Genomic DNA, 27,108 nt, shown 5'->3' with positions numbered 1-27,108 from the left:
CTCTGAAATGTTGAATAATTAAGCACAGAGGAATCTGAGCCAACAGTGTTTGGTAGTATAAATATTTGGAACTCAGTTTTACTGCAGCAAATATGTGATAAATTGATCCTTCCTTCCTTCCTTCCTTCCTTCCTTCCTTCCTTCCTTCCTTCCTTCCTTCCTTCCTTCCTTCCTTCCTTCCTTCCTTCCTTCCTTTTTTCTAAAAAACCTTCAAATTGCACAATGATGGAGGTGGATAGAAAGTTTAATTGACAACCAGACATTTGATTTATAAACAAATCTGCAGCAATTTTGTTTTGCTTAGAAACTAGAATACCTTTGGGTGGAGGAGCAGGCACGCTGCCATTACTTTGCCAGCCAAGAAATCCACTCTATTTATCTGATTTATCTGAAGTGTGATCCCCAAGTGAGGAGAAAGAGAATGGCTAGGGTGTGTTGATTGTCTTTGACTTACTTTGGGACTGGGATGTGCTGTATGTGTAAAATACTTTGAGCTGCTGGAGCTATTTCAGAGTCATAAGTCTCCTCCTTATGTAAATAATCATGACATATGCCTCTGCTTACTGCTGAGCCTGAGGGGGTCGGAAAGTGGGTGGAGGCTGATTGCTAGCTTCTGTCGTATGTTCATGAGTATGTATTTATGGAGAGTTGTTCAATCTCTCTCCCTTCTGAGGATACATGGTTCTCGGCTGCTGACAATGACTGCCTGCTTGGAGTTCTGCACCTCCGTCCTGTGAAAGAGAAAGCTGCAAGGTAGCCAAGCCACCTTGCGCAGTACGATGGGGGGACAGCTAACGAGAAGCACAATATACGGTAAGGAGCTGGCCAGCAGCGCTGATGGTTAGAAAGCAAATACTTAATGTTGGTAGATTGCTTGCCTTTTGCCTGAGCCTTCTGCAGCAAGGGACAGTATGGCTCAGAAAGGTAAGTGAGTTACAGCAGGGAGCTGCAGTCTGCCCTGTCTCCTTCGTACTCAGTGCCTTTTCTTTTAAAGACAATCTTTCAGTGAGAGACTTTATTTAATCCAGAATCCACATGGGAAGGAGGGAGGGAAAGAGTGAGTGAGTGAGTGAGTGAGTGTGTGTGAGAGAGAGACTGTACCTATATGCCTTATCTGATTGTATGTGATATGCTGCTTTTGTTTTATTGCTTCAGACAAATTTGTCTAAAGAATATTGCTTCCTGTGGGTTGACAGATATCCTGTATGGGAAAAGAAAAAGAAAAGAGCATTGGGAGTGTTTGACAAGAAAGTCTGAAGGGACAGAAGAGGCATTCATTTAGAAAATGGATCAGGGTTTTACCTTAAAGATTTCCTGGATAGTGGGATATGGTTCTCTCTGACTATAACGACGTTTGCTTTACAGTACAGCTTGTTAAGAGCTAGTCCATTGTAAAGCCTTTTAGCACAGAATGCCACTTGCCTTGACAGGATCATGGAGAGGAGTGCATAAGAGAAGAGGGAGGGGCATTGCAGGGAGAAAAGTTTCAAGATGATGAACAAGATGGAATATTTTCTGGATACTTATAGTAGGTGATTCTGGCACACATTAAGGCATGTCAGTCTGAGTAATTTCCATGGGAAAGTTAATAAGCATTGCTTCACACAGTGCTTAAACTTTGGATGGAGCAGAATATACTTAACACAGAAATTATTTATTCTTCACAGCTGTTTTCTGTTACTTTTTTACATTACATGGGAAACTCTTTTATTTTATTTAATACAAATGGCCATATCTCAGCTTTACAATCGAATGATAGTAGATTTCATGGTGTATCTTTGTTTACAATATGGTATTAATGTGGAAGATATCATTTGTTTTCACAATGTTACCTGTGGTAGCTGTATCTAAAATGCTTGCATCTTTTTTTTATCTTTTATAAATTGCTAATAAAAATTCAAATCAATTATGTGACAAATGATTAGATTTTCCGTGCCCATGCTTCATTCTCAATATGCAACCAGAATATTTTAGAATAGAGCTGATACTCATTTTTATAAGCATATAACATGTTACGTACTGTTTGCAAAACAATGTTAATGTATTTTCACAACAAAACTGAGAAATCCAATACAAACTGCTGGGTTTTCTTCAAATTTTAAAGGTTATGTGGAGGTGTTAACCTCCTAGGTGAATAATTACTCTCATGAATCTGTCTGTTTGTCCTAATTGGCTTAGTTTATTTGGAAATAGTTAAAACATGGAGGATAATGCAGAAAAAAGGATGTATATGTTTAGCCCGATATGGAAGAAAAATTATTTCAGTTAATGAAAATTGCACACACAAGATTCTAGTTGCTGCAATAGTCCTATTAAAACTAAAAAGAAAATGGAAATTAAAAAAAATGAAAAATGATGATAGATTGGTAGTGGTTGATACCTCTTTCCTTCCTTCCTTCTTTCCTTCCTCCATCTCCCTCCCTCCCTCCCCATCCGTGTTGACTCCTGGTCACTGCAGGGACTAGTAGTTCCAGCAGTTTTCTTGGCAATATTCTCAAAAGTGATTTGCTATTGTTTTGCCATTGCTTTCTTCCTAGAGTTAAGTGAGAGTGACTAGCTCAAAGTCTCTAGCTAGCTTTGTGCCAATGGTAAGACTATAACTTAATGTCTCTCAGTTTCTAATCAGATGCCTTAAAAACTACACCAAACAGCCTTGATAGGTCTCATAATCAGGACTAGAAAATTCTATTATTGTTTTGAAATAAGTTACTGAATCACATAGAAAAAGCATACAAAATAATGAAAAGTACTGGAATCTGATAATCCTGAAGAACTTAATTTGCATCCATTTTTGAAAGTTATGTCCATGCTATTGTTTAAGTCTTGAATCTTCTGATCATGCACAGAGCAGATGAACAATAGACAGACTGTTCACAGTAATAATATACTAATTTAATTTTGTGCAAACTAAGATAATCCTTTTATGTGCAATATGAATCAAAGTATTTTCTAAAAACTCAACAGAAGTGGTTATTTTCATAAAATTAGGCAGTCAGTTGGGTCCTTCCTTCCCCTTTCTATTAGATTATACTGAATTTGTTGACTAAATTTACATAATGTTCACATGGTATTGATTTGAAGCACAGTTGCATGTATACATTTAGGTTATTACATTCAGAGTAATAAAGGTGGACATAGCTGGTGTTTTATAATTCTATTATTTAGAGATATAAGCCGCTAATTTATAAGGAGTTTGATTTCTGTCAACTTTTCTAATTTGTTTTAAGGAGATGTGTATAACAATTAACGGACAGCCCGTCCTTTCCCAAATGGTTGAGCCCCATGACACCTCCTTTTAGAGGAAGATTTTATTTTAAGGCATGAAATGCAAGGTTTAAAACATTTGTTTTATCCCAAATTCCAAAAGAACAACAAAATAAAACCTATTTTGTAATGTTTCACCTAGCCATTTGTAGAAGATCTGGCAGAACGCATAAAATGTATGATTAGGAGCTATATATAGCTTTCAGGTAGCACATTTTGATCTATGTAGAAAGCAAAGTTGGTTTAAACGTTTCATACAACTTCTCTTCTTGTTCATTTAAATTTGGAATAAGGTAAATATTTTGCATATTTTTAATAAAATCGCTTCTTCCATTTAATTATATCCAGTTCTTGGAGAATGCCTGGCAAGTTCATGCAATTTTCTTGGCAAAGTTTTTCAGAAACTTTTACCATTGCCTCCTTCCTTGGGCTGAGACAAAATGACTGACCCCAGGTCACCCAGCTGGTTTTGTGCCCAAGCCTAGACTAGAATTCAGAGTCTTTCTTTTTCTAGCCTGGTGCCTAAGTCACTACACCAAAGTGTTCCAGCAATAATAATAATAAAAATATAAATCCATGTTATGGATTCTTAGGAAGGATTTTTTAACAATTTTATTAAACTGATTGAAATATAAAATCAAATGAAAATGAAAAGAGTGGAAAAAGGGGGAAGGACAAAGGGGAACAAAAGAAGTTAGAGTAGAGGCAAAAGAAAGAAAAGCATTGACTGCCGACTCTTTTTAGCACACTAGAATAAAATAATAACATAGCCATTTTATAGCATTTTACTTTTATATACTTAATATATGCTAACCATTTCTATAACAGCAAATTTATCTAATCAGCAGAACTCAAAGTTTCACTTTTTTCCATATTAAGCACAAAATTCAGAAGTAGTTTCCAAATAGAAAGAAAGTTGGATGTATTCTTTTCTTTGATTAAGTAGTTAATTTAGCCATCTCTGCTAGATCTATCAGTTTTCCAGCCATTCATCCATTGTGGCAATTAGCGTATCTTTACATTTTTGTGAAGCATTCTTGCTGCTGTCAACATATAGAACAGCAAAGGGGATTCTTAGGAAGAAATTGAAAAGAATACTTCTGATACAGAGTTGCCTTCATATAAGCCTATATATGCATCAAAATTCCTGTTATTAAAAAATAATATGTCACGATGGATCAGTGAATATGAAAGTGCAACCAAAGAGCTAGGGAAAAAAAATCACATTACCTCTGTTGTGGAAAACAAAATGCTGTTCTCTTTCCTTCATAATGTTAGAATCTTTTGTTGTATAGTAAAATTGAATATTTGGTCATTTATTTACTTATTATATTTATATGCCCAACTCTCAGTATTTTTGGGTGGTTTACAAATTCTTAAAAACAAAACAAATAAAAAGAACAAAAACAGCCGAAATAACAAACCCAAATGGAAACAAGAAAAAAAGTGTTTGTGTGTCTGTGTGTGTGGGGGAGGGAATTGAATTAATCAAAGGCTTGCACAAAGAGCCTGATCTTCAGAGCCCTTCACAACACCAGCAGCATCTGAATCTCTGTGGAATCTCTGATTCAGTTCTATCTGAATCTCTGGGGGACATCCTTTCAGAGGGCAACCACTGCTACAGAGAAGGTATGTTTCCAGGATCCTGAGAGATGCCATTGTTTAATCAAAGGAACCCAGAGTGTGCCAGTACCAAATGAACAAAGACAGGATTTCTTAAACCATTTCAAAATTCAATTAAAACCTGTTTCTGGAAGATGCAGCAAAGAAATCAACCTGAGCAGTTTTAAAAAGGATTAGGAAAAACAAAAAGGAAATTAATTGTTCAATATTATCTCTTAACACAAGAAACAACGGTGGTGGCCCCAGAGCTCCTGATTAATTACCTTGAAATCCAGAATATTGAAGTAGGTAAGACTTTGGTCTTATTTAGCACCCCAATTATACACTCTTTTAAAATGAACATAGCCAAGTGCATTCAGCCTTTCAGAAGGTTGTTTAAAGATGCCAGCTCCTTGATAAGTGGCTGTCATACTAATAACAGCAAGAGAACACATAAAACCTAACCAGCTGGAGGAAGAAGTAAAAATGACCTCAAATATTTTTAAGGAGAATGACTTTTTTGTCAGATGTAAAAGGGGATTGTTACTTTTATTATGATATTAGATATAATAGCAATTGCAGATAAGAATAACATGGATCGGCTATCCTAAAAACTAGCATTCATTCTTGGAGCAAAGCATGCTGCAATTCTATTATACCATTTATAGTAATTGGCTACAGTTATTGTACAGGATAGCAGATGTCCATAATAAAATACTGTATGCATAGAGTTCAATATAATGCTATTGAAAACAGCAGAAATAGAAGGGCACAGAAGTGTCAATAGTATCAGAGAAAAACAGTTCTTTATTCTACACATAAGAAAATATCTTTTTTTTTTTCTTAAAAATTAGGGAAAAAACCTTTCAGATATGTGACATGCTTCATTTAAGAGTATTTTTGTGTGGATAGATTTTTATGGAAGAAAATCTGGTAATGTTTGCAATACAGGCTTCTCCTAACAAGACGTATGAAAAAAGCAGATTAAATATATGGGTCTCTTTTCTAATTATATAGTTATATGAGAAGAAAACCACGGAACTCCCTTACTTTCATTTAATTGTTACATATTTATATACTATCCTCTGATAATCCACAGCCAAAAATGTATAAAAATAATGCAATACTCAACTCATCAGCTTTACTTTTTTTCCATTTTTATAATGAAAAAAGAATGTATAGGAAATGAGTAATCTTTTAATGAAATATAAAGCTGAATAATATATGAAGAGCCCTGCTGGATCATATGCCAGTTAGTCCCAAATAATGTACACAAATACATCTGAAAAGCCCACAGAATTTAATATGAATATTATACATTTTTAAAATGAAATTTTAAATAGAATAGGAGTGATGGTAGCTTTTATTACAGAGTTTTCTATACTTATAAGAAAAAAGGTGCAAAAGATAAGTGAAAAAATATTGAAGCGCTACTAAAGAGACTGTTATTTCAGCACCTATTGCATGATCAAAAACTGATTTGAAGCATATTGTATCTTTTATTACATTTTCATTTTGTACACTAACTGTATTAAAGTATATTAATATTTCTCAGTTTAAGCGGGTAATTTCCCATTTAATTCTTAGTCTCAGATGTATAACTAGTTGTTTATATCCATATTTAGCAATACTATTTCCATAATAATTTGACTTGCAAACACCCAGCAAAAGGAACACACATAGGTTAAGAAAACACTTTATTAAAATTGGCTATGAAAACTTGATAATGCATATGTGAAAACACAATCTTAGGGTTACACTTTCCTTTAAGTTGAGGGTGGAAAAGCTAGAGCATTTGGTTATAATTCTAAGTAAAGATACAGATACAAGTATTGTTGCTCAGGCCTTACATTCTCTAAAGCAGTGGGTCTCAACCTGTGGGTCAGGACCCCATTTAGGGTCGAATGACCATTTCACGGGGGTCGCCAAACAACGCAGTCCGCCACTTTTTCCCCTTTTCCTTAGCTGTGCTACTCCCTTTTATTCTATTGGCTTTTGAAAGCCAATAGAATAGACTCTCATGAATAGAGTCTAATTCTATTGGCTTTCAAAAGCCAATAGGAATTGTCCAGGCTGTCTCTGCCCTGCTGAGCCCGCCAAAAGTCCCATTGTGCAAACGGTGCTGCAAGTTGTCTGCAGCGTAGGCGAGCTGCCTGGAAGTTTCCACCCCTCTCTGCTGAGCAACTACTAAAAATGTAAGTAAAAGAGGGCCAGGGGTGGGAGGTGGGAGGCCGGCGGGTGCAGGGAGGGTTGCTGGCGCGCGTGGGGCCTGGCGGGTGCCTTACCTCCCTTGGGCTGGGCCAGCTGGTGGCCCAGCCGGTGGTCGGCCTGCGCCGTCTCTGCTGCTTGCCAGGTATGCCTCGGCCGGCGCAGGGGGTGGCACCACGCGTGCGCGGCGCTCCCGGGCAGGGAAAGTCCTTGACTTACGACCGGTTGGGTAGTGCTCAACTTACGACCGGTTGGGGGTCGCAGCATTAAAAAGGTTGAGAACCACTGCTCTAAAGGAATGCTGTTTGATTACTTTAATAAAAACCAATTCATGCCTGAACTGGATTAATCCATAGAGTCTGTCTGTCTGTCTGTCTATCTAATCTGTCATCTATTATCTATCATCTATCAAAATAATATAGCAATAGCATTTAGGCTTAAATACCACCCCATAGCACTTTCCAGCACTATCTGGGTGGTTTACAATGTAAGCATTATTTACATATTGCCCTCAATAATCTGGATCCTCATTTTACCAACCTCGGAAGACTGAATCAACTTTGAGCCGTGTCAGGATCAAACTCCAGGCTGCCAGCAGAGTTTACCTACAATACACTTTCACCACTTTGCACATCTATCGTCTATCAATCTATCATAATGTAATGAACTTATCAAATTTAAAATGTCAACTCAAATGTTCCTTTGAGTTGAACAGTACAATCTGCTGAAAGGTTTGCTGTATAATTCTTGTTTTACTAGTTTGGAGTAGGAGTTTCACAGTTTTATATATACTATTGGTGTGGTTAAACATTAGCCTTCTCCCAAAAAGTTTTTAAGTAAGATTAATCAATATCATTTCTGTACATTGAAGCTTACTTGACAGATGTATTAAAGAATAGTCTGCATTCAACCTAGGTACATTTTTAAATTGCCATTCAACACTTCCTCCTTTTCCCCAAACGCTCTCTAAGAGAGTGGAAAAAAAGGTACAATAGTATTTTTACCAAAGCTAGACAACCCCATATGCTTTCAGTTTTCCAGCAACACTTTCTTCCCCCTCTTAAAAAACTGCATTTTCTTCCATACCTTAGCCTTTTTATCAGCTCAAGAAAATGATTCTTCATTTTTTCCAAAGTGCTCTGATACTTCAGCACAATAATTAAACCAGTTGGGTGCAAAAGCTGAATGAAGTCTTTCCCTGCCTCTCATAATCTGCCATTTGAAATGGGTGCTTCTAATGATAGCTTTGCCCTAATAAATCCTCACCAAATGAATCCAGTGAAATACACAATCTTCAGAACCTTCACAACCCCTCTTCTACTAGACGAGTTGCTCTAACACAAATATCCCTTATGAATTCACTACAAATGTATGAATGATAACTTCAACAATTTGTAGACAGTGGGAATTGTAGTCCACAATCTTGAAATCATAGGGATTGAAAAGGGTGAATGCTATCTAGAAGCTGAAGAAAGAGACAAAAACCAGTCAGATGGTCTATTTTGTAGAATTAGGTTCAACAGTTTGTGACTACGTATGCCATATTGAAAAGAAATAAAGGCAGGTCAGTCAAAATATTCTTCACATAGAGTCTTTTTCTATATATATAATATATACATACACACAACTTCCCTTCCCTGTTATGAGTCCATATGATATTTGTTTTGAAAACTGTCATGTGAATTATTTTAGTGTTTGTTGTGATTGGGTTTTGTTTTCAGGAAACAAGCCATACTAATGGGCATACCCACTTCAGCAAATGTTGCAAGTGTAAATAAAGCCTAATCTAGCAATTCTTGAGAACCCAAACTTGTATGTTGTTTGGAAAGTGGTGTATGATAGACTAACTACCCTAGTTAGCATTATTTTTTGGCATCTTGTTATTACAGGTTTTTTTTGTTTTCTTTCAGAAATAATCAGGCAAATCCTACTTATTTTATTTTTATTCAAAATACATACTTACAAAATACATACAATTTTATTGACAAGATTTTTCAGAAGTGGTTTGTCATTGCTTTCTTCCTAAGGCTGAGAGAAATTGACTGGCCCCAGGTCAGACAGCTGGCTTTGAGCTTAAGGCAAAACTTTGGGTCTTCTGATTTCTAGCCTGGTGCCTTAGCCATTACATCAAAGTGGCTTAGTTTTAAGTTTTACTGTCTCATAACAGGGATTCTCATTCTCTATTCATTAATCAACTCTTTCTCAAGCAGGATAAATTTTATGCTGCAGCACTGTTTTTTTAAAGCAAAACTTGAAGATCCATTAACCATAGCTTGGTACAAAACAGGAGACCTAAATTGTATTTGTATTTAATTTCAGAGCTGAAGAGAAGGCATAGCTTTTCTTAACAAAATTTCATTCCTTGTTATAACAGGCTTCATTCATTTTAATAGGATAATTAAAGGTACTGTGCAAACAATTGGGATAATTTTTGTGCTGATATTGTTAAACTCAAAATCAGAAGCTTTTGCTAATTTATTCTAAACTGCTCAAATGTATTAGTAGATCCTAACTTACTATCTGCTTTGCCAAAATCAGGAGAAATGACTTTAAAATGAAAACAAGGTTCATTTATTATTAAGCTTCTGTGCCACCCATCTTGCCAAGGCAAGTTATATTGGTACTACTTCTGATTAATCTAGAAAGAGAATGGTAAAGATAATTCTGTTCTTAGTTACCTGAACAGTGTGCTAATTCATACATACATATTTCTCTTGCTACTTTCTTTGGGGGTAAGCAACATATACAAAGCATAAAAAAAAGTAAGAGCAAAACCAAGAATAAACCAAAATAGGGAAAGACATGTACTATAGATTGGTTAACCCATCTCGTATCTTGGCATATTGTTGCAAAACACTTTTGCTTTCACCATTTTCAGGCATATGTTTGCATGCTATATTTTGTCCTTTAAATGTCTTCTCTCTATTTAAGAAGTTATGAATTAAATAATTATTATAACTGGTGGTACTATAATTGTATTAAACTCACTGTGTATAAACTAAATTGTTTTCAAAATGACTCCATTTTAATTTGTCAGTGTTGAAAAACTGATTTTGCAAAAGGAATATTGGAAAGGTTGGATATGTTTTGGGGATCCAAAAATCAGAACACTCATCATAAAACGACCCAGTTTGGTCTAGTGATTAAGGCAGCCGCCTAAAAACTGGGAGACTATGAGTTCTAGTCCCACTTTAGCCGTGAAAACCAGCTGGGTGACCTTGGGCCAGTCATTCCCCTCTCAGCCTAATTCTCCTTACAGGGTTGTTGTTGTGAGTAAAATAGGAAATTACATCAACCAATTGTCATTCTTAGTTTCTAATGACACTGGTCTTATTTCTATATGGCAGAAAATTATTTGGTTATGCTTTCTAATCTTCTCCTAATTACAGTTCTATGGCAGGACAGTTCTATGGCAGCATATTTAATATGTTATTAAATATTGTTTGCTTTCATCATCTTTGAATGTGCCCAGCTGGGGGCTGAAAACATCTGCAAATTCTTTGCAGACTTCCTGTAGGTCGAGTCCATTGAGGACCACTTGCTGAGTACGGCCGGTCAGCCAGCTACGGATCCATCTGGTGGTGGTTCTGTCTACCCCACATTCCAGCAACAACAGCTAAGGCCTCCCTGTCTATTTGAGCATAATTACGCTCAGCAGAAGACAATGTTCTGGAGTAATACGCAACAGGAACCTGAGTTCCATCAGACCTGAGGTGGCTCAGTACAGCTCCTACCCCATAAAGGGAAGCATCACAAGCGATGCACACAGGAAGGGATTCATTGAAATGTGCAAGTACACTGTTAGAAGTGAGTAAGGCCTTGACCTCATTGAAACTTGCCTCATGTGTCTGTGACCACTGCCACACTGCCTGTGTATCTAATAGCCTGTGAAGAGGCTCAGCTACACTAGCCTTATGTGGAAGAAAGGAATTGTAGAAATTCAGAAGGCCCAGAAAGGCCTGTAGTTCAGCCTTGGACTTTGGCCTAGGGGCATGCATAATAGCTTTTAGTTTGGATTCAGCAGGGTGAATCCCAGCAGCATCAATTTTGAACCCCAGGAAATCAGTAGAAGGCACCCCAATTTTGCATTTGTCCTTTTTAAGTTTGAGGCCTGTTTTCCTGAACCTTGACAGGACAGCCCTCAGCCTTTCAGCTAAATTGTGTGTGGAGTCTCCTGCAATTAAGACATCATCAAAGTAGGGGCAAACCCCTGGTATACCCCGTAGTGTGTTTTCCATTACGCTTTGGAAAATCCCAGGAGCGACATTTACTCCAAATTGTAGCCTCTTTACTTTGAAGGCCCCTCTGTGGGTCACAATGGTCTGAGCTATAGCAGCATCATCATCAACAGGCAGCTGTTGATATGCTTGAGCTAGGTCAAGCTTTGCAAAACACGCCCCCCCTTGAGGGAGGCCAGAATATGATTGACCACAGGGACAGGATAGGCATGTTGCTGCAATGCCTTATTCAGGGTGCATTTGTAATCAGCACAGATGCGAATGTCCCCATTTGCCTTGAGAGGCGTGACAATGGGGGTCTCCCAGGGACTGGAGTCAACAGGTTCTAGAATTCCTTGTTGGATCAGTTTATCCAACTCAGTGTCAATTTTACTCTTTAAAGCAAAAGGGACCCTTCTTGCTTTAATTCTAATGGGAGTGACAGTGGGGTCTAGCTTTAAGGACACAGGGGGTCCTTTGAATGTGCCCAGCTGGGGGCTGAAAACATCTGCAAATTCTTTGCAGACTTCCTGTAGGTCGAGTGTTTGTAGGCTGTTGAGCCCTGTGATGTGTATCCCCAAGGCCTCAAACCAATCAAGTCCTATGAGACTCATTCGTTCACCCCCTACTACTAATAGGTCTAGTGGACCCTCAAAATCCTTATATTGCACGTTAAGGGTGGCCTCCCCTTTAACACACACTCTGGAGTTTTGAAAGTCTGTTAGCACAATGTCAGAAGGCCTCAACTTGGCCTGGATTCCGCTGCCGGAACAAATCTTCCTAAATGTGTGCGTAGAAATGATTGAAAGTGCAGACCCCGTGTCCAGTTCCATAGTTAATGGAACCCCTTGTAGCTTTACCTATTAAGTTTTTTCTTAATAGGCTTGTGTGTGCCTGTCCTATAGATGCTTCTTCGCGAAGCGCAAAACCCCACCCTATTCTGGCTGGGACCCCTGGTACCTTTCAGGCACAATTCTTCCTGAGGTTGTACCTTTTGACGGCCCAGGCACACAGCTGCAATGTGTCCTTGTTTTCCGCACGCCCTTCAGATAGCGGAGCGGAACTTGCAGTCGGTTCTCTTGTGGCGACCTCCACAGCCGATGCACTTGGGGAGCGCTGAAGAGCTTCCTTTTTGTTTCCCTTCCTTTGTATGTTGGAGACGGTCCACTTCCTCGTCAGGATCCTCCTCAGAGTTTCTTTGGACTTCTTCCCGGTGCACGGATGCAGCATCTGGACTGTTTCTGATCGGCCGCATGTTCTTGATGGCGCCGCCCGCTGCTTCTTCTGCGGTGACCTCTCTCAAGGCATCTTGGAAAGACAAGTCCTCCTTGGCAAAAAGTCTCTGTTGTAACTCTCTACGCCTTAGTCCGCATACAAATCTGTCCCTCAGTTGTTCTTCGAGGTCCTTGAACTCGCAATGTTTGGCGGCCTTCCTCAATGCGGCGATGTACTCCTTGGCCGATTCTCCGGATCGTTGATCTCTCTGCTCGAAGGTGTGGCGCCACGCGATGACGGACATCTTGGGCTGGAAGTGCTCCTTCAGTAGCTTTTTTAGATCTGTGTAGCTGACAGAATTGAGAGGGACAGGTGCTGCAAGGTTCTCAGCGATTTCGAATGCGTCTTGACCGCAAACGCACAGCAGGGTGGCAGCCTTTAAACTATCTTCCTTTACTTGGTTCACCTTGAGGTAGTTTTCCACCCTGGCTACGTAGGACTCCCACCTCTCTGGATGTGAGACATCGAATTCCGAAAGCCTTCCAATCTTTGCCATTTTTGTATCAGGAAGGGTCTATCAGCCAGCCTACCCCCGAATGCACGCTGGATTGGCGGGTAGCTGCCGAGTCAACGCTGTTCCTGCCGCTCAGGACTCACTCGGGTAAGCTTACACCTTTTCTTCTTCGATGTAAGGCAATCCCATCCTCGTCGCCAGTGTTGCGTCCTTCGCGAAATGGCAAGACACGAGAAGCAGTTGTAGTTCTCAGGAACTCTTTATTCTTAGTTCAGCTTTACAGTTAGAAGACACCGGCAAAGCCCAAAACTCCTGGCCTCTCATATAGGCCATCCCCGGGTCAATCTGCAACTTTTGGCGCGCCAGCACTTGCGCATGCGCACAAGTACTGGCGACAGCCTGTCTGGTCCCGGGTAACTTGCACCTGCCCGGGACCGCTTGCAATGCCCCGAGCTTGCTTGCACAGGCTCAGGACATAACAATGTGTTCCTTCTTGTTTCCTGGATTTGGGCAATAAAAAAGATTTATTGAAACTTAGAATGTATGTTAAAATAGAAAATAAATAACCTTAAAAGAAAGTTTTCTTGCTTTTTAAATTTTTCTTTTTTCTTTTCTGTCATTTGGGACTTGTTTATTACTTCTTTAAGTTTATCTTAAGTTGGATTATTTTACATTTAAATAATTTCTGGAAGAATTCATTGCTTCAGATCATCCATTTTCTCACAAATATAAACCTTTGCATTTTGCTTTCTTTTTCTTCTGAGAAACTCAAGATTCTAGTTTTTTACTTATGTCCTATTGTGGTATTTTCCTTCATGAATAGATTAGCAGAAGCATGCACATATTTTTCCTGGTTCTGCTTCATCTTTGAATAACATGGTAAGGACCATGCTAAGAACTAGTGAGCAGATCAGAATAATTGTGACTAATAAATGTATTATTTATTTTTGTGCCTTAAAAAATTATCCAGCATTCAATGCAACTTCCAAGAGAACTCATGATTTCTTTCTGGTAGATACTGTTGCCACTAGAATTCACAGCTGCTCTTAAATTTAATACACTGTACCATTGCTATGTATTGTCTATTTCTCTATGAATTTTTATTAAGGTTCTTTATCATTCCCTATCGTCCTATTGTTCCTGGCTTTTTCCACCTTTTCCAGCTCTGAACCAAATTCTGATTTATAATCTTGTTGAAATTTAATAGGATCGCTTCCAAGTTACAGCAATGTGCATGTAAAATGTGCTCGAGATAAGCTTTCCATTACAATATGGTTAAACTGGAAAAGAACCCTGGCACTTTAAAAAATATTCCAGAACTAGATCCCAAAAATACTATGAGCAGCATTTTTTATTTCTTTCTTCTAAAAGATTAACTGTTAGTTTATATTTAGCAAGAGAATGATTTTTTTAAAGTCTGCACTACTTGAGAGGCCTATTGAAGGAAAGCAAACAACATTCACATTGATTTGTAGACCATGGAAATAAACGATGGTCATTAAATATTCACAACTAGATTCTCCTTTTACATGGCTGGTGTTTGTAATGTCGATTTCTGTTTACTCTCAGTGAGCATTCTACACTTATGGAAACTGAAGGTTTAGCATATCTCTATTCATCTGCACAACACTACTGGACAGGAAAGGGAAACAAATATTAGGTGCCAGTATTCAATACTATTTACTTGCAGATTGAATTGCCATGATATTTCCTGTATCTAGTCCCTGACCTAAAATTTATTACTGTGTGCAGAATTCAGATCAATGTGCAATGGTTTTATGAACCACTGAAAACCAATGGAAATAGGCTATATAATATTAAAAACACATGCACTACATCATGAAAACATTGCATAGCTTCAGCGGATTTGTTGGTTCAAGGAAAGAGAGCACTGTTTATCATTTTGAGCCAGATCTTACTGACATTCAACTGTCTGCCATTTTAAGTAATAGGCAGCCCATTTGTAAGTATGAGTTGTCTGTAAATTGAATGTTCTTAATCCAGGGATTGCCTGTATGTCATATTGTATTTGGTTGTCCTAGTATTATTTTCAGGCTTTCATGGCAAGCCATATATTCTATCCATTCATTGAACTATGGAGTCCTTGGTGCTCTCTGAGCTTGGTTGTTTTGTTTTCTTTTATAAAAAAATACATTTTATTACCTAGCTAGGTAACATCATCAACGTACTCTGTATTTTTACTATATACTCCTATATGCTTTCTAAAGATTTCCAGATTTAGTTAAAATCTGGAGCTAATTGCTGTCCAATATAGTAAATACAGAAAATGCAGTACACTTGTTCTCTTCCTTCTATATCTAGTTTCATCTAGAATTTGTTTTATAGAATTTATTTTGAATTACTGATATTAAGCCATTGTCACCAAAGAACATTTTGCAAGCTACCAAAGCTGTATAGACCCTTGACTTAAATATGTATGGTTATATTGTAGTTATTTATGTTATTTATATTATATTGTAGTTTATGTTATACTGTATTTTTTATAAATTAGTCTCATAGCTAAGCAATGATCTCATTCAATGTTTTTCACCAATAGTGATTTCTTTTTGTTTGATTTAAAGATCAGCTTTCTCTCTCCTTGTTCTTGTTTCAGATTCCATTGGTGGGCCCTTTCCTGCTTCCTCTCATCGATGCCACCACAAGCAAAAGCAATCTCTACCCATCTCACAGTGTGGCACTCTCTCTGTCAGCCCACTGCTTTTCCATCCTCACACCAAGGGGTCACAGATCATTATGGATACCACTCAGAAAGTGGCCAAGCGACAGGCAAGTTTCTGCAATGCCATCACCTTCTGCAACAGGCCAATAGTCATCTATGAGCAAATCAGGCTTAAGGTGAGTTGGTACTTCTTTGCACTTTCTGTTTTTTTAACACAAAATTTGGCACACCACCTACTCGATAATATATTCCCTGGGATCAAATTCACATATGAAGAGGAAACAGACAACAGACTCTCATTCGTCAACATCAACATAAGGAGTCTAGACAGTAGAGAACTGGAAACCCGCGTCTACTGCAAACTGCAAATGAGGACCCAGATTGTTGGGGGCAATGTAAATATATATATACATTGCTTACTGGTGTACACCACTTAGAGAGTGCTTGCACTTAAAGCGGTATATAAGTCTCATAAATAAATAAATAAATAAATAAACAAACAAACAAACTCCCACACATGGACCAGGTCCTCAACTTCACAAGCAACCACCCCACTGCACACAAAAGAAGCTTCTTCAGAATGGCCAGGACACACAGCACCACAACACTAAGAAAAACAGAAGAGAAACGCTGTTTGACATCTTTCTCCATAATGGCTATCCAAAAAACTTTGTATTCTGATTTACAGCACCCAAACCACAACACACCACACAGCCAGCTAGCATGCAAAAACTAACCATATCATACTCAAAAGGGTGTCATAAATGACAGCAGAATTCTCCAACTCCTAGGAATAGCAATAGCTCACAAACCCACAGCTACCCTCCACCAGGAATTATTCAGAACCAAAGACAAGATACAGAAGGATGAAAGAAACAATATAATCTACAAAAACAACTGTAACCGTTGCAAATAATTCTATGTGGAACAAATATCACATCAATTAAAAACCAGGATCGATGAACACCAGCTGGCAGTCAAACACCACAATCCCAAATCCTTAATTTCTCCCCACACCACACTGACACCAAACAGCACCAGTTCAATTGGAGCAACACAAAAATAATTGGTTACTACCCACCACACTTGTGAGTTCATTGAAGCCTGGCACTCCACAAGCAATTTCATTAACATACACACTGACCTACAACCAGCCTATGAACCCTTCAGAATCCAAATCAACTGCACAGCCAACCAGAGACATCACCGACCCTCAACTAACCCACACAAGCCCTCCCACCGGCAGTTCACCTCCCAATGACCCTGACCTGATATAACCAATCAATCACAAGACCTATCACAAGACTCACTGATGACTCACACCTGACCTATCACAAGACCCATCATAAGATTCTCATTCAACACACCCATACCTGAAGCCCTTATAAACAGAAGAACACTGACACTAACATCCCTTAAACTCTGCTGAAGATGTTACCTAGCCTGGTAATGAAATGTTTAGAAAGCAGCCCACAAGCTACAGTTATTCACCACTATTGCAAATTTTGACTTGTGCTATAAAATATATTGGTGGTCTGTACAAGTGATTAAGTTGGGTAGATAGGGCTTTGTGAGCAAATGCTCATTAACATTCTTCCTGTCACTGAGTAGCATTTCCTATTCAATAGTGGTGCGCAGTCTGGAAGGCTTTTTGACTTTGCACTGTTCCATCAGCTGTTCCCTTTCCTAGATCAGAAAGTCCTTCAGACTGTCGCTTGAACTGTCACGGCACTGTCAAAAGAGCCATGATGGTGCAGTGGTTAGAATGCAGTATTGCAGGCTAATTCTGCTGACTGCCAGTAGTTTGATCCTCATCAGTTCAAGGTTGGCAACCTTCCATCCTTCCGAGGTTGGTAAAATGAGGACCCAGATTGTTCGGGTTAGTATGCTGACTCTGTAAAATGCTTAGAGAGGGCTGTAAAGTTCTACAAAGCGGCCTATAAATCTAAGTCTAAGTGCTATTGCTATTGCATCCTCGTCACCTTGTGGTTTGATTGCAATGTGCACTTCATGGGGCTGCCCTTGAAAACTACCTGGAACTTCAACTAATTCAGAATGCAGCAATGGAGACAGTGACAAGCTGTGCATAGTATGCCCATGTAACACCTCTGCTTTGTAAGCTGCTCTGGTTGTTTCTAGGTATGATTGATTGTAGCCTATAATGCCCTACATGCAGTGGTGGGATTCAGCAGGTTTGCACCAGTTCGGCAGAACCAGTAGCTAGATTTTTGTTGCCCAGGCCCAGAATGGACTTCCAGAAGCGGCATCCACACAGAGAATCGGTTGTTCAGATACTTATTCCTTTTGAAAACATCTCTCATAACATATTGTATTCATATTTTCACACATGCAAGGATAGTTTCTTCCTCCATATATATCCACATTCAGATTGTGTTAAACTTCCTTATCCATTCATATTCCTAATCCTACGTATACCTAATAAAAATGCAAAGTAATTATATTGATCTTGTTATGTTTCCCCCCTTTTAGATCACAAAGAAGCAGTGTTGTTGGAGTGGAGCTCTTCGACTGGGATTTACATCCAAGGATCCCTCTAGGATTAATCCAGAAACTCTGCCCAAGTATGCATGCCCAGATCTGGTTTCTCAAACTGGATTTTGGGCAAAGGCCCTTCCAGAAGAATTTGCAAATGAGGGAAATATCATAGCATTCTGGGTGGATAAAAAGGGACGTGTATTTTATCGTGTTAATGATTCTGCTGCAATGTTATTCTTCAATGGGGTAAGGACAACTGAACCATTGTGGGCTTTGATTGATGTCTATGGACTCACTCGTGGAGTGCAACTATTAGGTAGGTACATATCTGAAAAAATATGGCATTGTTATGAGTTGCTACAGTGTGTCCTTGAATTCTTGAGAAAAAATACTTTTAATTCTTGCCTTCTCTGAATTAGTAATGACTCTCCAGTGGCTGAACAACAGAATCAGGCCATTTCTAGTAATGTGAGTTTCTGAAACAGTATAGCTATCCATACATTTTTATCTCTTGATTTTTTTTCTTAACTCCATCTCCTGTTATGTTTATCTTCTAGTCACTGTTTCTTGTCCTTGTTCCAAAGGTCAAGAAGATTAAGAGCAATAGAGCAAGAGTGTCAGTACATTTTAAAATCGTTTGTTTTGGGCATAAACTGTTAATGAGCTAAGGACTCAGCTGGCCTGATAAACGTTATAGAGAGTTATTGCAGGTTTTTTGTATTTTATTGTCATTTTGACTTTTTCATCTGCACCAAGCCACTTCCATATGGTACATACCTGTATGGAGTATGTCCCTGATTGGACTATTACCTCAGAATTGGAGGTGAAAGCTTTTAACTTAAGTAACTAAAAAACTGTAAAATGGTCTTTTTTTTTTTTTTTAAAAAAAAAACCAAGTGGAAAAGTAGGCAGCTCAATAATAGAAAAATACTATGTGTTTGTGTGTATGAAACAATTTGTGTCAAATTTCTAAATAGGATATTCTGCATGTCAAACAAATAACTGCCAAGGCATTTAGAAGCTTCATCAGGCCATCTTGAAGGAAAGGTGGAGAAATGAGATAAGATTTCTGTCTTTGTGCAGTAACTAATCAAACTAAAGTGGGTTGCCTAAAACAATGTAAAACACAGCATGCAAACTGGACCACAGCACTTGAGCCAGCATAAGCCAGAAAGCATTATTGTCATCTTAGAATAGGAAAATACAAGCAGACATCTTATTTATGATGAGTTGGAGGTGAATAGAAGGCAACATCATTTATTCCTGCCCTCCAGAAATAGTTGGTGGCCCAAACCTATGTGAAGCAAATATGGCCAATGTCATCCCAAAATAATCCCAAGGGCAGGTTCTGTCACTGAAGAGAACGTAATCTAATGTCTGGTCTGCATGTCAGTCTCTTTAAAATTAATGGTAGAGGACCTTTGCATTATCTTTATTGCATATTATTTTTCACATGCAAAACTTGTGCTCTTTCATTGATATATAAAAATATACCATTATATAATACATAATAACTCCAAATACATTTCCGTGGTATTTAAGCCATATTTTGCTTGAACAAATGTATTAAACCATATTTGTTGTTTAAAAATCCTGCTTGATGCCCTTTTTACATTTTAAAAATTTGTTTATATGGACATTCAAGATCAAGCAAATATTTCCAGGATTGGAAGCCAGACATTACTATGAAAATAAATAGCATTAATAAAATATGTTTTGTTATGACAGACCATTAGTGCATATTTTAAAGTATGGAATGTACTTTGTTCATTCCCCATATCTTGCATACTTCTGTTACAACTGGGATAGGGAAATTAATATCAGGCTGTACTCAAAAGGAGAATTAATTGGTTATTGTTTTATATAAATGTTATATTTTAACAGCAATTGCTGATGTTAAAACTACTGGTTTACAAAATTGAATCTGTTTATTGGACTCTGAAAAAAATCATTCTATTGCTTTATTGCACAGTAAAGATATGGCAAACAGTGCTCCTTTAGTGAAAGTTGGGCTGGTGCTCCTTTGTGCACCTAAATAAATAAATGAATTCATATATATTAGGAAATTATATTATTTATTGTGTCTAATGTGTTTTAGGCTATTTTCCATGCTATAAAGAAGTGAATAGAGAAAGCACATTGAATGACTTAGATTAAGTATTGTATTTGTAAAACAGATGGCTGTTTGAGGACATAAAAATGTAGATTGAAAAAGTAAAGGGTAAAGGCAGAGAATTTAATGTAATACCACTGTGTGAAATCTCAAAGAATGAGGGAAATCGCAACTAATTTGTATTCATTTCCATAAAACATTTATTGTTCCAGTAAGCCACATAATGACCCTGAATAGACAAAGCTCTGACCAAAAATGAAAGGAAATAAATTCAAAAATTGATATATAATACTTATTTTTATTTATTTATAAAATTTATTTGCTGCTCATCTCATATCCACCACTTAATAGTAATACTAGAAATCATTAGAATTTATTAGATTTTCCTAATTGTGTGGTCCTGTTAGATATATCAGAATTTCTTTTACATTACATTTTACAGCAATCTTTCAACCTTGATTTATGTGTCATCAAGTCAGTGTTGACTCTTAGTGAGTACATAAATTTTCCTCAGGACAATCTGTCCCTAACCTGGTCCTTAAAAGACTTCCAGTGATGTGCCCATTGACAATATAACTGATTATATCCACTTTGCCTTTGGCTTTCTTCTTTTCCTCTTTCCTTCCATTTTTTCCAGCATCAGAGCCTTTTTCAGAGAACTAGGTCTTTGCATAATGTGTCCAAAACAAGATAATATGAGCCTGCTAATTAGTGCCTCAAGTGAGAACTCTGATTTGATTTGGGTTTTTTGATAGATTTGTCCATCATAAACTCATGGTATTCTCTTAACCCCAAATTTCAAATGTGTCTATATTCTTTCTATTGTGCTTCTTCAAAATATAACTTTCACTTCCATAGAGTGTTACAGGGAATGCCATCCCTTGCACTAGTCTAATCTTTGTAGATTTAGGATACTGCATGCCATGTGAATGTCTTTTCCAAGGCCTTCTTGAGTGCTACTCTGTAGTGTATATCTTCCCTGCATTATTCCGTTTTTCTTCATGGTTGATCCTAAAAAAGCAGAAGATATCTATCACTTCAGTACCTTCATTATCAGATTCAAGGCTGGTTGTTGTACCTGTTATCAGTTAGATTGTTCATCTTTGTATTTCATGTTAATCCAATTTTTTCTTACTCCTTGATTTTCATTATTAGAGATTGCAGCTTTGTTGCATTTTGGCTATCAGGGTAGTGTCGTCAGATTGAACCTTTTTTTTTTTTTTTGCACACGGCGGCAGAGGCCTAAACGAAAAGGTTTTTATAAAACCCAGCTGAAGGCCTAGGACTGGGGCAACGGTGCGCGTGCCCACAGAGAGGGCTCTGAGTGCCACCTCTGGCACCCGTGCCATAGGTTAACCACCACTGGTATACAGTCTTGTTTCACTCTTGTGCCAAATGGAACTAGACTGTTTTACTATGATCTTTCTCTAATCAATGAAGCACGTATGGATTTGTTTTTGATATTCTTTGGCTTTCTCAGTTACTAAGTACTTAGCGGGCATCAACAATAATGTCTTGTGTTCCCGAGTCTTTTCTAAAGGGACAGTCAGTTTGAAATCTGAAGATGACTCTATCTACCAGGGAATTTCTCTAATAGTTTTTGCTCTGCTTTATTCTCTCTCTCTCTCTCCCTCTCTCCCTCCCCCCCCCCTCTCTCTCTCTCTCTCTCTCTCTCTCTCTCTCTCTATATATATATATATATATATATATATATATATACACATACACATATATATAAATAAAATTTGGATTGCTAGCAAAGAATTAAGGGAGAACTGGAATAGCTATTTCAAACTTTTTAGTTCTTTTCAACCAGTCATATCCTTCTGAGATTTGAACCTGGGCTGTCTGCATGTTAGGCAGCTGTATTAAACTTCTAGGCCACAGGCTCTTTCTCACTTTTGCCAGCTGTGTTAGGGAGGGAAGAAGCAGGGGAGGAGTTATCTAGAATGCTGTATATTACACCCTGTTGACCCAAATATGGGAGAGAGAAATCTTTTGCCTTGTATCAGGTCAAACTAGAGCCATCCACAGGCAGCAGTCACAACTGTGACATCATATACATTTCTAAAATTTGGATTGCTAGCAAAGAATTAAGGAAGAACTGGAATAGCTATTTCGAACTCTTTAGTTCTTTTCAACCAGACATACCATTCTGAGATTCAAACCTGGGCTGTCTGCATGTTAGGTAGCTGTATTAAACCTCTAGGCCACAGGCTGTTTCTCACTTTTGCCAGCTGTGTTAGGGAGGGAAGAAACAGGGGAGGAGTTATCTAGAATGCTGTAAGTTACACCCTGTTGACCCAAATATGGGAGAGAGAAATCTTTTCAGTTCCATTTCTCCCTTAATTCTTTGCTAGCAATCCAAATTTTAGAAATGTATATGATGTCACAGTTGTGACTGCTGCCTGTGGATGGCTCTAGTTTGAGCTGATACAAGGCAAAAGATTTCTCTCTCCCATATTTGGGTCAACAGGGTGTAACATACAGCATTATATATATATATATATATATATATATATATATATATATATATATATATATATATATATATATAATAGATTTTCGCGGGTGTTTGTATGTAGGTCTTTGGTTGTTCGGGTTTTCTCCCGCGTAAAATTGGAAGTGTCTTGGCGACGTTTCGACGAAGTCCCATTCGTCATCTTCAGGCTGGTGTTTTCAGCTTCGTGCTTCGAGCAGCAATGTGTGGTCTTAGCTGTTTCTTCCTTTTAACTGCCAGTGGGGGTATGAACTGATTGGGTGGGAGCTTGGCTGTGTTCTGATTGGGTGGAGGTGTGTTCTGATTGGTTAGGGGCTTGGCTGTGCTCTGATTGGCTGGGGGGTTGGCTGTGCTCTGATTGGCTGGGGGGTTGGTTGTGCTCTGATTGGCTGGGGGAGTGTTCTGTTTGGTTGTGCTCAGGTTAGTCTGAGTTGCAGAGGGGTTTAAGATTTTGGGCTGCCTTGCTATTTTTTGGCTTCGCGTTTGTGGTCGTGCCTCATTTTCATGGAGGGTGTCAGTTTGCTTCGTGTATGGATTGGAGGGCTTTGAAGTGGCTAATGATGCAGCTCTGGTCTGGCTTCTGGTTTGTGGTCGTGCCTCATCATCGGTGTGGCTTTGGGTTTGCGTTTTGCGTGGATGTGTGGTGGTGACATCCTGTGTGGTTTTTATGAGTGTGGGTCTGGTATCATTTTTTGTATTAGGGAGTCGTTTGTCTCTCTCACACCACCACCCAGCACAGATCAACTCTGTAGCCAAGACACTCATCTCCAGAACAAAACGCTTAGCTGACGAACAACACCTAAAAACTGAACTACACACTCTCACCAATGTACTAACATCCAATGGATTCCATAGAAATAAGATTACAAACCTAATCCAAAAAGAAACCCCCACTAAAATCCAAGACAAAGAACAAGAAAACGGCAAAGCCCTCCTCCCATACATAAAAGGCACCACAGACAGAATCAGTAAGATCCTCCATAAACACAACATCAAAACAGCATTCTGCACAAACAGAAAAATATCCACCATCCTTAGAAACCCCAAAGATAAAATTGAATTAGAAAATCAAGGAGTATACGAAATCCCATGCACCACTTGTCCCACCACATACATCGGACAAACCAACAGAAGAATAAGTGCACGCATTGAAGAACATAAGAACTCAGTCAAAAAAGAGGAACCAACATCTTCCCTGGTCCAACACCTTAAAGCCACAGGACATGAAATTGACTTTAAAAATACCAGAACCATTGCCAAAAGTGAACATTTTAATAACAGAATAATCAGAGAAGCCATCGAGATAGAAAAACGCCCACACAGCATGAACAAGCGAGATGATACCTCCCGCCTACCAGCCATTTGAAAACCCGCCCTTATTGACAAACGACTCCCTAATACAAAAAATGATACCAGACCCACACTCACAAAAACCACACAGGATGTCACCACCACACATCCACGCAAAACGCAAACCCAAAGCCACACCGATGATGAGGCACGACCACAAACCAGAAGCCAGACCAGAGCTGCATCATTAGCCACTTCAAAGCCCTCCAATCCATACATGAAGCAAACTGACACCCTCCATGAAAATGAGGCACGACCACAAACGCGAAGCCAAAAAATAGCAAGGCAGCCCAAAATCTTAAACCCCTCTGCAACTCAGACTAACCTGAGCACAACCAAACATAACACTCCCCCAGCCAATCAGAGCACAACCAACCCCCCAGCCAATCAGAGCACAGCCAACCCCCCAGCCAATCAGAGCACAGCCAAGCCCCTAACCAATCAGAACACACCTCCACCCAATCAGAACACAGCCAAGCTCCCACCCAATCAGTTCATACCCCCACTGGCAGTTAAAAGGAAGAAACAGCTAAGACCACACATTGCTGCTCGAAGCACGAAGCTGAAAACACCAGCCTGAAGATGACGAATGGGACTTCGTCGAAACGTCGCCAAGACACTTCCAATTTTACGCGGGAGAAAACCCGAACAACCAAAGACCTATATATATATATATATATATATATATATATATATATATATATATATATATATATGATGATGATAATGATGATAATAAAGTTGGAAGGGACTTGGAGGTCATATAGTCCAATCCCCTGCTCAGGAAGAAAACTCTATACCATTTCAGACAAATGGCTGTCCAGTCTCTTCTTAAAAACCTCCAGTATTGGAGCATTCACAGCTTCTGGAGACAGGTTGTTCCACTGATTAATTGTTCTAGATGTCAGGAAATTTCTCCTTAGTTCTAGGTTGCTTCTCTCTTTGGTTAGTTTCCATCCATTGCTTCTTGTCTTGCCTTCAGGTTCTTTGGAGAATAGCTTGACTCCCTCTTCTTTGTGGAATCCCTGAGATATTGGAATACTGCTATTATGTCACCCCTCATCCTTCTCTTCATTAAACTAGACATACCCAATTCCAGCAACCCTTCTTTATATGTTTTAGCCTCCAGACCTCTAATCATCTTTGTTGCTCTTCTCTTTATTCTTTCTAGAGTCTCAACATATTTTTTACATCGTGGTGACCAAAACTGAATGCAGTATTCCAAGTGTGGCCTTACCAAAGCATTTAACGTAGTTTACGCCTGCAGTTTTTAATTAATATCAAAGTGACAAAAGCCCATCCTAGAAGGAAACAACATCTTATTTCCTATCACTCTCAGAAAAGCAGTTCTGAATGTACATCTTAAAATCTTTATAAAATATTATCCTGCCACATCTTAGAAAGAAATTTAAAGCTAAGGGAAACTTTTCTTTCTATAATTTTACATCTTTCTTAGTTTTATGTTGAATGATAGTTCACCTTAGAACAACTTTACATTTCTTTTCTTCTCATCTCCTTGTCTCAGCTTTGAGATGGAACACTACTCTGTGACACTATCAATTCAGATAGTAAAAGTTAGAGATAAAATTAATCTGTGTGGGTTGAATCTCCATTAATAATTTGCTATTAATAGAGTCAAATAGTGTGCTCAAATTTGCCCAAGTCCTACAGGAAAATGAGCAGTGGTTTCAAGGTAACAAATTACATGGGCAAAGCTATTGCATTCTATGGAATTTTCTTACACCACTCTCTCAAGATAGCTATAGGCAAAGCATTAAATTATTATAATATCATATCTTGTCTATAGTTTGATGTCTCGGTCGGTCTCATGTGTTGCGGGCGATGGTTGGGCATCCAAAGTGTGATCTACTGCCACACAGGATTTTGCTTCCTGACTTTCTATGTATGTTATTCTCTATCTTATCTTGATAATGAGCTAAGGCTAACATGGCTTCCAGTGAGAAGCCACGGTAAATTAAATTGTGTAAGATGGCACTTTACCATTTGCTGATAAATTTGTCAGAGGAAATCAGAGAGACTGGACCATAAAGTTAAAGATTAGACCATAGGGACTCCAAACTTAAGATGTTTTTATTGGATCCCATTTGTATAACATTCAGATGTTGTTCTTGGGCTTTAGCGATAATTTAACTGCAGCTAAATATAATGCTCCCCAAGATCTGTAGAAGTCTTGAATATTCAAGGTTCATCTCCCTGAATTATGTATTCTAAAGCAATCAGCTTTCTGTGGCATACAAGATTAGCCAGGTACTTAAATTGTACCTGGGTTAATGCCAGTAGCACTACATCGTCTGCATATGAGAGCAGATATAAATGCTTTTCAAAAGTCTTGAAAATTTGTCAGGATTTTCCTGGTGTAAAGATCTTGGAAGGACTTTTATTTTTAAATTGTCATGGATTTTTTTGTAAAGGTAGGAGCAAAATCTATCAACAGGGGGTTCATTCATTTTTTGCTTTAACCTATTTCTGGAAATTGAGTCAAATTTTGTTAAAATCAACAAAAGCAACGTATAATATTGGCGTCAATTTACTGGTATAGTTATCAACCATGAATTGTAAAATTAGAGCTTGATTTATATGATAGTGTCTTTCCCTCCCCCCCCCCATCTGTCAAGAGATATTCTTCCTTAATCTAGTTAAATAACTTCCTTTTAGATGAATGACGTACATTTTGTGGATGATATTAAGTAAATAAGTCAGGAGTTAATAGAAACACTCCTTTTGCTTTTTTATGAATAGGAACTATTATTGCCAGATTCCATTCCCATGGGAATCTGGTCGTATTAACATAAGTAAAAAGAGAAGCTAGAAGAAAGATCCATCGATCTGAGTTGTAGTGTCATTGCCTGGGGCATTTCCTACTTATATTTATTTTGTCAAAAATACAATTTCTGCACAAGTTACTGGTGTTTTTTATTTATTTAAATC

The 27,108-nt window shown here is 38.3% G+C and overlaps 1 protein-coding gene across 4 annotated transcripts in view; it reads left to right on the top strand.

The window, feature by feature from the left end:
* Positions 1–27,108, top strand: part of NEURL1 (neuralized E3 ubiquitin protein ligase 1) — a 149,705-nt gene that overhangs the window by 83,102 nt on the left and 39,495 nt on the right. For 2 of the 4 annotated variants that reach the window (XM_039361682.1, XM_039361684.1), the window contains 2 exons: positions 15,635–15,876; positions 18,191–18,512. In XM_039361682.1, coding sequence (XP_039217616.1) covers positions 15,635–15,876; positions 18,191–18,512 — 564 coding nt within the window. Of the gene's footprint in view, positions 1–252; positions 814–15,634; positions 15,877–18,190; positions 18,513–27,108 lie in introns of those variants that run through there. The other 2 variants (XM_039361686.1, XM_039361685.1) reach the window with 2 other exon arrangements.

Source organism: Crotalus tigris, unplaced genomic scaffold (assembly GCF_016545835.1).
Source record: "Crotalus tigris isolate CLP2741 ecotype Arizona unplaced genomic scaffold, ASM1654583v1 scf7180000019328.220996217465:2438092, whole genome shotgun sequence".
Classification (NCBI taxonomy): domain Eukaryota; kingdom Metazoa; phylum Chordata; class Lepidosauria; order Squamata; family Viperidae; genus Crotalus; species Crotalus tigris.
Note: the sequence above shows the minus strand (reverse complement) of the source record. Positions and strands in the feature narration are given on the sequence as shown.